The sequence below is a fragment of the Eptatretus burgeri genome, chromosome 2 (assembly GCF_056783735.1).
Source record: "Eptatretus burgeri isolate ZD-2024b chromosome 2, Ebu_testis_v1, whole genome shotgun sequence".
Taxonomy (NCBI): Eukaryota; Metazoa; Chordata; class Myxini; order Myxiniformes; family Myxinidae; genus Eptatretus; species Eptatretus burgeri.
In genome coordinates this window covers 78,179,847-78,191,024 of record NC_140962.1, presented here as the reverse complement: position 1 = coordinate 78,191,024, position 11,178 = coordinate 78,179,847, and the positions used below count along the sequence as shown (strand labels likewise).

General features: G+C 35.8%; 1 protein-coding gene across 1 annotated transcript in view; it reads left to right on the top strand.

Moving 5' to 3' along the window:
- Positions 1-11,178, top strand: part of TTN (titin) — a 405,491-nt gene that overhangs the window by 45,459 nt on the left and 348,854 nt on the right. The window contains exons 26-38 of the mRNA XM_085850585.1: positions 10-270; positions 611-871; positions 2,182-2,445; positions 2,706-2,966; positions 5,799-6,059; positions 6,798-7,058; positions 7,182-7,323; positions 7,593-7,761; positions 7,873-8,104; positions 8,505-8,789; positions 8,965-9,093; positions 9,386-9,574; positions 10,315-10,335. Coding sequence (XP_085706711.1) covers positions 10-270; positions 611-871; positions 2,182-2,445; positions 2,706-2,966; positions 5,799-6,059; positions 6,798-7,058; positions 7,182-7,323; positions 7,593-7,761; positions 7,873-8,104; positions 8,505-8,789; positions 8,965-9,093; positions 9,386-9,574; positions 10,315-10,335 — 2,736 coding nt within the window. The remainder of the gene's footprint in view (positions 1-9; positions 271-610; positions 872-2,181; positions 2,446-2,705; positions 2,967-5,798; positions 6,060-6,797; positions 7,059-7,181; positions 7,324-7,592; positions 7,762-7,872; positions 8,105-8,504; positions 8,790-8,964; positions 9,094-9,385; positions 9,575-10,314; positions 10,336-11,178) is intronic.

Sequence of the window (11,178 nt, the reverse complement as noted above, 5' to 3'; positions counted from 1 at the left end):
CCCTTGCAGAGGTTTCCATTGTACGAGGCTTGAAAGATCAGACCTTTCCTGAAACCAAAGACGTCACACTAGAAGTAGAATTATCCCACTCTGGTGTTGATGGCCTATGGCTTTTCCGTGAACAAGAGCTAAAAGTCAGTGACACCTGTAAACTGGAAGTGGATGGAAAGGTCCATAGACTCACCCTGTGCAACATTGGCCAGGATAATGATGGAGAGTACAGTTTTTGTGTTGGTGAAAAGAAGACATCTGCAGCTGTGTCTGTCTCAGGTGATGATCGTTTAAGAACTTGTCACTATCCTGATATGTAGCAAGTTTTTCTTAAACATAATTATTTAATTACATATTTTATCAGTGATAGAGGTTTTAAAGTATAGGTGGACCTATTTATTATAGTTTCTTAAAGTATTGTACAGTATTTGCATACATATGAGGCTCAACATTCTTAGTGGAGCAACTAACATTTTATTCTATATCTAAATTGATTATTGCTGTTTAATAGATGTAGTTTGTTATACTTTTGTTTTTCTTAACTGTGTATGAACAGTTTGCACACAAAAGAATAGTATTGCCTCTTATCAATTTGAATGATCATTTTCATGCCTTCCAGGAGGGGCAATTAGCAAACCATTGCAAGATCAGACAGTGTTCGAGTCCCAGAAGGCTGTCTTTGATTGCAAGGTTGTTAACCCACTCTCAGAGGGTATCTGGTTGAGAAATGGCAAAGAGGTTGTTCTCAGTGACCACTTGAAGCTCGAGAGTGAAGGTGACAGGCGGCGATTAATCTTCGAAAATGCATCCGTGGCAGATATAGCCGAATACACCTACCAAGTCGCTTCATCAAAAACGTCTGCAAAGCTCAAGGTTGATGGTGAGCTGACATGTGGCCGAGATTTTCCTGGAGTATGTAGGTTTTTCTCAGAAGTTTATTAATTATTAAAATGACTGAAACCATTAATATTTGCATGATTAATTTGTTAAAATTTATAAAATAACTAAAATGATGTCACCTCACTCTTTTTATTTGCAAGACCTTTTTGAGTTGAACAATAGATTTTTCAACTAAATGTTAAAAATTGTATACTGCGATTGGAAATGAGGTGTGGCAGACATTTCAAGTCTTCACCCTTTTTCAGAAGCTTTGATGAAAAGGCTAATGCTGCACCTCCTTTTCTGTGGGGGTAAACATTCTCTTATCAACCTTTAGTTGATTAAATTGATTGTTTCCTTGTTTGAATATGCAAAGTGATACTATAGATTAAATCACAGAATGGTGATTGAGGTATGCCACCCACTATGGAAAGCAGGGAGAAGCTGATGTTTTGGGTGCTAACCGTTCATTGCTGGTGCTTTGATGAATGGTTAACACCTGAGACCTTAGCTTCTCCTTGCTCCCCATGGTGGTTAGCATACCTCAGTCAATGCTCTGTTGATTATTTCCATTGCTCCACCAGGCTGCTGGTAAAGATTCACATGAGTCTCCCTGAGCAATACTAGTTCTTCATTCTGCAAACTGATAATAGTATCTCTCAACACTTGGATGCCCTTCTTTGAGTTAGTTGTGCCTGTTGGTGTATTTTGTGGTCTCTACTGTGCATTTTTTGCTGGCATTAATTTTCCCAAAAATGTATCCTATTTTTCATTCAATTCCATATAAAACTTAAGCAATGCCATTTCGACCCTGGGTCAAAATAAAGACCAATTACTGCACCTTAGTCCCAAGAAGGAAGCCAGACATCACATACCTACACATACATACACACTTATACATGCACACTTACACATACATACGTACATACATACATACACACATACACATACACACATACATACACATACACACATACACATACATACATACATAAACACCCCACACATCCACACATGTACATACACATATACAAACACACATATACTGTGTAAGCACCCCACACATTCATACATATACAAACACACATATATATATATATAAACACACATTACATATAAACACACAAACAGAGATATATTATGTACTGGTAAGTACTTATTTACAAAAGCTAGTTTATTTGAAGTTATAACCTTAACTTATAAGCAATTGACTGATTTCCCAATTGCCCCGATCATCAGGTGGGCATCGTTTAAATTTTTTTTTTTTTTTAAGATTGACAACACTGCTGTTTATTCTGTATTTTTCTTCAGCTGTTAAAATTCGGAAAACCCTGAGGAATCAGACAGTGACGGAGACACATTCAGCTCTGTTCACACTGGAACTGTCTCATCCGGATGTCAAGGGAGGCAATTGGATAAAAAATGGTGTGAAGATAAAGTCCAGTGATAAGTACGAGATCAAAGTTGATGGACATATTCACACTTTGCGAATCAAAGACTGCACACCAAATGAGGAAAGTGTTTACAGTTTCAAGCTGGGAAAGCTTACTGCAAATGCTCGCCTCAATATTGAAAGTAAGTGCGAAAATATTGCCCAGAAGGATTTTTTAAAAATTAATATTTATTTTGATATAATTATGAGGGATGTTCAAATACTTCTCACCTTATGCCAGCACTCACCTTGTGTCAGCACTGACCTTATGTTGAGAAAAGTGTTTACTAAAAGTGAAACATGTTTTACACATGATAGTTTGTAGATACTTTGATAAGATGGTTATAAAATACAACTATTGGGCTACTGAGTCGTCACTGTACAACTCTCATGCAACCCATAGCCGTGAAAGTTCTTAAAAGACCACGAGATGTCACGGCGATTGAATGTGCCACGGCGACCTTTGAACTGGCATTGTCCCATGAGGATGTGGAGGTGAAATGGATGCACAAGCAAGAACCAATTACCATGGGCGACAAGTACAAGATAATCAAGGACAAGAAGGTTCACCGACTTGTGGTTATGAACATCGACAATGGCGATGCTGGAAATTATACAGCCAACTTTGCACAGGCCCACACATCTGCACATCTGTTTGTTGAAGGTAGGCCTCTTTTTATGTTTTCAGCTTTCATTAATCCCATTGCATTGTCCAAGTAACCAGAATTATCTATACATTATTAAAACTCTCATCTTGTATATCTTGTATTACTAAAACTCTCATCTTGTATGTTCCCAAAATACAGCCAAAACAGTACATGATAGTGCAAAATTTTTTATGGCCACCTTACTCACCATTCGTTTGTGGTGTGCAGTTTCAAGTTTCGTTCAAATCGGGCAATGAAAAAAATTAAAAAAAAAATCAATTCCCGATTCAGTCAAGTACTCTTTGGGAGAATTTGATCAATGCAAACAACTTCAGTGGTGTAGTTAACTGGAGCTATCTTTTTTTTTTCTTGAAATGATTTATTTAAAAATCTCAAACATTTAGTATAGACAAAGAATGATTTATTTTTAAGCATGAATAAACATCGCCATTTTGATCTAATACTTCTGTGTTCGTTCATAAATAAAATTGTGTTTAGACGCGTGCTTTGTTGAACGATTACTCCTGAGGTAAATGCTCAAATTTTCTTCAAGTTAAAGTTTGACCACCAAGTAATATTAAAATTTCGAGTCTTCTTTTTTTCCATCAACCGCTGTCAAGAGGAACCTAACGGGTTTACGGGTCGTCGTGTGTGTGTGTGTGTGTGTGTGGGTGTGTGTGTGTGTGTGTGTGTGTGTGTGTGTGTGTGTGTGTGTGTGTGTGTGTGTGTGTGTGTGTGTGTGTGTGTGTGTGTGTGTGTGTGTATATACATATATATATCTATATATATATATATATATATATATATATATATATATATATATATATATATATATATATATATATATATATATGTACATACATATATACGAGTCAAAATTTGCTAATGCATTACATTGCCTTCATGGAATTCGGTACGTTATAATTTTGCCTCTTTTTTGGATACCTTCGCCCAGTGTCGAATATTCTATTCCCACTACGTAGTTACATATCGTAGGACACGTCCGTAATAAAGGGTGCGGCATCGAAATTCATCGTTTGTCCGATTCTACATATCTTGTTCCGAAAAACGTTGATTCCAATGCACTAGTATTGTGACGTCCGCGTAGAACGCATTTGCATTCCCCTCGTAGCCGTACTCGCATACGTCAATTAGAATATTAATCGCCTTTCCCCCAGAGAATATGTTCAGAATCCTTTGTTCTGAAACACTTTTCGCTGGAAAGATCGACTAATTGCTCGTACGGAGCGATGTTTCCTTGGTTCACGTGCGTAATATGTGTCCGTCAAAGTTTCACGGGGGAGCATAAATGATGATAAGCTTTACTATTTAGCTGCATTGCAATAAAGATATCAATTATATGTATTACATCGGAATTGTAGTATACCGATCTGTATGAATCGCCTCTATTGATGGCCGATCGTGCAAAACAACACCTGACGAAACTGATGATGCAGGTCTGTCAATTTCTTACGCACGTGAAAGTGGTCTGCAGGTCACGTGAACGAGGTACAACAGAAGTGATGACGCTAGAGACGTGTGCCTCGTGGCACTGCACAAACAACACGTTATTGTTTTCCGATGAAGAAGCCCGTAATAGCCGTGATATCTTTGCTATTATGTGAAAAACGGCATTTTATCCCCTCATATTTCGGTCAAACCTGACGCACGTTAACCCCACTTTTTTGGCAAACATTCTATATTTTCATCGTTTTCCAGTGACTGGAAGCGTTTATAATGAGTGAAACCCAAATATGTGGTATCAAATGATTCCAGAAGTGACGAATTGAGCGGAATTATTTGAATATTATTTTTCTGACCGGCTGTCATGCTTTTGTAATGCATTAGCGAATTTCGACTCGTGGGTGTGTGTGTGTGTGTGTGTGTGTGTGTGTGTGTGTGTGTGTGTTGTGTGTGTGTGTGTGTGTGTGTGTTGTGTGTGTGTGTGTGTACATATATATATATATATATATATATATACACATACATATATATATATATATATATATATATATATATGTATATATATATATATATATATGTATATATATATATATATATGTATATATATACGTATGTATGTATGTTCCTGAAATACAGCCAAAACAGTACACGAGAGCACAACATTTTTTGGGCCACCTTCCTCACCATTCGTCTGCTGTGTGCAGTTTCAAGTTTTGTTCAAATTGGGCAACGAAAAAAATTATTAAAAAATCGATTCCCAAGTCAGTGAAGTACTCTTCGGGAGTATTTGATCAATGCAAACAACCTCAGCAGTATGGTTCGCTGGAGCCTATCTTTTTTTTTTCTTGAAATGATTTTTTTCATCAACCGCTGTCACAACCGGAACCCAATGGGTTCATTGGTCATCTCGTATGTTATAATCTCACCATGTTGAAAAAGTTAATTCGATATTTGTGCATAAAGGACATGCACCTTGTTGTCTGTAACTATGTGAGGCACAAGCAAGTGTACAAAAAAAATGTCAATTGAATAAACAACTTTTAGAAGTAGTCAAAAAATAATGATGGGTTGAAATAATGACATCAAAATGGATTTCGCATTTTTATTTGATTTTCATTCAGCTATACTGTATCTCTAAAACCTATAATGAGCTTGCTATATGTTCAACAGAAAATGAGGTTGCATTCTACTTGTTGAAAAGTAATCAGATCAGCCAATTGAATGACTGTGCAAAATGACGAATGTTTTTATGTCTGCGTGGGAAATCAGCAACTGGAGAAGTGTATTTTTAAATACTTCTGCTTTCAAAATAATATGTTTATGGTTTTATGAGAAACCATTTAATCTGAGCTTACTTTTGCTTCACACCACTTTTCCCCAAACAGCCTTACAAATCACCAAAACTCTGAAAAACGTGGAGGTACCAGAAACGAAGACGGCCACTTTTGAGTGTGAAGTTTCTCACGTGAACATCCCAGCCACCTGGCTGAAAGATGGCGTGGAGATTGAGATGACTGATCGTTTTAAGATTGTCATGCAGGGCAAGCTGCATCAGTTAATTATCATCAACACAAGCAAAGAAGACTCTGCTGAGTACACTTTCATTTGTGGCAATGAAAAAGTCACTGCCACACTCACAATTAAACGTGAGCTTTGCCTTATTAGTCTTAAGCATAGCTTACTTCCATTGGAAAATAATGGAATTGATTATCGTTATTTATAAACGAAATGACATTGTTGCCACCTCAGCCATTGCTCAACATGTCCACATTGCTAAATATAAACTTCCCTCCACATTCCTCACCACCCAGTTTGCTGGTTATGAATTTTGAAATGGCTGCATAAATCTTGATGCCTGGCTTTGTTTTATGCATTCAAAATTTTAGTACCTACTAAGTTTACTAGAACCTTTTGTGTATGACCATTTTTATATCTATAACTCAGAAACAGTTTGCCTTTTGGTTTGGTGAATATTTTGCAATCTAAACTTGATAACCCATAATGAAGACAGCAACATCATAACATGTTAACAATATAGCATTTCTGATGTAATTTGAATATGTGATTCTTATTCCTGATACATTTAATGCCATTAATTTTGTTGGAGGAATACCATTGTTGGGTGGATAACTTACTAGAAACAGCCTGTATTATTTGCCTGCATCTTTAGGAAGAGGCATTCTATGAAAATGTCATACTTTTTTCCCTTCTACAGTCAGTGTTAAATATGGATAAAATCACATCTTATATCCTCTTTATAAAAGCAACAAAACAAGTTGGATATTCTTGTATGATTACATGAATTATATTGAGAGTGATAGTTAAAATGGTAAGTTGATTAAGTTTTGTTCAAAATATTATTAATTTTCATGTTTACTTTGTAGCTGTATTGATCTCATCCATGCTGAATGACATCCAAGCTCAAGAAAAAGACACCATTACTTTTGAAGTGAATGTAAACTATGAGGGAATTTCCTACAAGTGGTTCAAGAATGGTGTGGAGATTCGTTCAGCTGATCGCTACATTGTGCACTCAAAAGCAACAACGCACTCCCTCAGCATCCGCAATGTGCATTTTGGAGATTCCGCCGAATACAGTTTTCAAGCTGGCATGGCACAGTGCAAAGCCAACTTGTATGTAGAAGGTAGGTTTTCAAAATTATTGGTGCATGTTAAAACCATTTGGTAGACATGGAGCAGGTAAATGATCAACTTTTAGAAATAAAGACCATGTGATGTAAAAAATATGATTATCAATTTGTGTGTAGCTCGTCACATTGACTTCAAGAAACACATAAAGGACATCAAGGTTGTGGAGAAGAAGAGGGCCGTGTTTGAGTGCGAAATATCGGAGCCCAACATTGATGTCAAATGGTTGAAGGATGGTTTGGAATTCGAGCATACGGACAGGTAATGACTTAACAAAAATTAAAACATGAGTGTTATTGTAAATGCTACAGCCACAAAACAGTTGCCAGCAGTTATATGCATGGCTTTTGGGTAGCACAAATGATTTCAAAATTAGTACCTTCGGTGAAATGTATTACTGCAATGAGTATGTTATATAACTCTAAAAAAAACATTGGTAACAGGTTTATAGTGATTGTTCTCGAACAGTGGTATTCAATCCCATATTATATACATTGCTCATTCTGAGGAACGTGCTCTGTTTTCTGCAGAATTCAGGCACAAAGTGAGCAATTTGTACACCGACTGATCATTCCTAAGGTGAATATTTTGGACGCTGGCACTTACAGTGTGGTTGCAGGAGACAGCATTTCCACCGCCAACCTCTTTGTGGAAGCGAGGCACATTGAGATTACTAAGCCAATCTTCAAGACTATCCAGGTGTGTGTTGATCAATCATGACTCCTTTATGAAACTTACTAGCATTTTGACTAGTGCAATAATGGTTTTAGTTACAAGCTCAAAAACCATCAATACCTTTGACTTTTCCAGGTTCTTGAAAAGCAAAGGGCCATCGTAGAGTTTGAGGTAAATGAGGATGATGTTGATGCACAATGGCTCAAAGATGGTGTAGAAATAAACTTTCATGTGGAAGAGAGGTTCAATTACATGGTGGAACGGCGTGTACACCGAATGAGTATCACAGAGACTTGGATCAGCGATGCTGGCTTGTACACCTTTGTTGTTGGAAAATCTTGCAGTGAAATTACACTCACAGTAAATGGTGAGTACCGCACTTTGACACTGTTGCCTGAATATGAAGCAAAACACTGGTCATATACAGTAGATTATACGCACACTGTGAACAACACTGTTGATTATTTTTATTATATGATAATTATACACCTGACCAAGTTTGGTGTATCACAGGGCCCCATCAACTGTCGACCTCTCTTCTTAGTGGACATCCCAGATACATATATATATATATATATATATATATATATATATATATATATATATATATATATATATATATATATATATATATATGTTTGAATTTAAAGCTAATAGACATGATAGGTGACTTTCTGTGTATGACTCGAACCTGAATTAAAACGTTGTCCTCACAAAAAAAAAAAACCTTCAGATATTATAAGTTGTCTTATGTCTGTTTCCACCAGTTCCTGAGGCACCATATTTTGTGCACAAGTTTGAAAGCATTACCACTGAGGCCAGTGAGCCAGTACGCTTTTCTTGCCGGATAGCGGGCACCCCATCACCGACTGTTGTTTGGCTACATGAGGACCAGCGCCTCCATCAAGGCTTTAAGACTCGCATCTTAAGTGATCAGGAACAACACACACTGCTACTGCTTGAGGCTTTCACAGAAGACAGCGGAATTTACACGTGCAAAGCAACTAATGATTATGGCCACACCAGCTGTTCGGCCACACTTTACGTGGAAGGTAAGAGAGAAGAAAATATGGTTTTGAGGTTGGATTTCACAATAATCTGATAATCTGTGTTAAATGATGGTCAATGTTTTACATACCAGTGAACGCCCTGTTACGAGGCCAAGAACTAACATTGCAATAGGAGTTTTTCTTTATGGACATTATGTGTTTCCCATTCCTTTTGCAGCCAAAGAAACACCATCTCCTCTGGAGGCTGCTGAATCCATCATTCCCCCAGAGATAATCCAGCCTATAGAGCCAGCATCAACCAAAGAAGGGCAGCCTGCAAGGTTTCAATGTCATATCACTGGTGAAAGTAAGGCTTTGAGTCAATCCTTAACATTGTTAAGAAGATATAAAGTAATTGGGAGTTCAGAAGATACCGAACCTTTGTTATTCTATTAAGTGTTCTAATGAGACAATTTACTTGAAGTTTATCACTATTTTTCTCTATTGTTTTGTAAAAAACATTCTGAGAACTTTACCCCACTTACATATTTGTTCTAATGGCATTGGTTTGATTTTTCACAGTCATTTATAATTTTATTGGCATTGATAATGTTTTTTTGACTCGCTAAGTTGTTGAATGCCTGGTTATGCTTTTGTAGACCTCAAGGTGAATTGGTATTGCAATGACAAGAAGATAAAACCATCAAGATTTTTCAAGATGATGAACTTTGAAGATACGTACCAATTGGAGATTGTGGAGGTCTATCCAGAGGATGTTGGCATGTATAAGTGCACAGCCTACAATGCCTACGGTGAAGCCTCCTGCAGTGCAACACTCAACCTCGAAGGTATTTGAGATTATTATGTGATTATTAGTTCTTTATTTCAGAATTTTATTGCTTTCCACCATATTCCACTTTTTCCACATTCGATATATAATCTATGCCCAATGGGATAAATATTTTAACTGGAATAAATCACAGTCATGATTGGTCATGGTCAAAGCAGTTGTTTAAGTTTGGCCTTCTGCTCTAAATATTTTTTAAATGAAATAATTGCATATTATTTAATGCGGTCATTGTCATAGAAAGCAATCTTGTTTGATTAAATTTGATCAATTGTCTTTTTATGATTAAATAGTGAAATTTACTTCATGCTTTAAAATTTAATTTTGTGAGTAAACGTTAAATGAATTGTTATTTAAAACTTATCTTCAGAAGATATCTCTTCAGGTGACTTGTCAGATGAATTAAATAAATCAAGAACCTTACTCTCATGTGTACAACTACAAAGATGTCATTATTGTCATATTATTGTCATATTACTTCAAAGAGATTTTCACCATGAGAAATGCACAAAGGGTGACCATCAATTATGTTTCCTTATATAAAATGAACTTAACAAAGCTATGTTAGGCCACAGATTTACGAACCCCCACCTCCCCAACCTCTACCATGCCCATATTATAAAGCAAAGACTTATAGTTACTTTTAGGACTTAGTATAGTTTTCAGTTTTGATGTGTGATTTTATATTATCTTCGTTACCTTTGAGATATTAAAAATCCATTGTTTTTTCTTATTTTACAGCATTTTTTGAAGAGGTCAAAGGTAAGACAATATTGCTTCCATTCCCAATGATAGAAAGATCTGATTACAATCAGCACATTTTTAAACTGCTTTTAATGCTTAAAAATAATCAGAAAATTATATTCTAAGGCGTAGCTTCTATTTCACTATTTTTTTTTTAAACATTGTTAAATATAAATTTCCCTTTTTGGTATGACCCCAGGGGTACATCTGAGGATTTGATATATGTATATATATATATATATATATATATATATATATATATATATATATATATATATATATATATATATATATATATATATATATATATATATATTGGTTGTATGGAGGTAAATTGAGAGAGAAAAAAGTAGAGAAAAGCACATAAATTGTTTAATACCAATAATTTTGACATTGCTCATAACCACATTTTAAAAATATTATTTGAACCTGTTGTTTGCTGCTGTGTTGCATTCTTCACCATTATTATTGCATTTGCAAATATACACCTGACATTTCATGCTTATAAAAATTCTTAGATTTGTTGGGAAAACAAACAAGTCATATTGTTTCTTTGGAAACTTCTGGATTCAGAAGTTTCTGTGAAAATCTTAATTATTGTTATCGATTAAAACATATTCATGGAACACAGCCTTTTCCACTGAGCTCACTTGCAGATAGCATTATTAACCCTCATCATCTGCCTTGCATTATAAAATTAATTTTTGAACTGTATTGGTTCGAATAAACGCTTTTGCCTGATACATCAATATGAAATAGATTGTGGAATGGTTACAAAAAATGTTGAATGCAGAATACTGTCTGCAAGTCTGGTGAGCCAGTGGAAATATAATGTGACTTTTTTTTAACGTTTACTTTGAC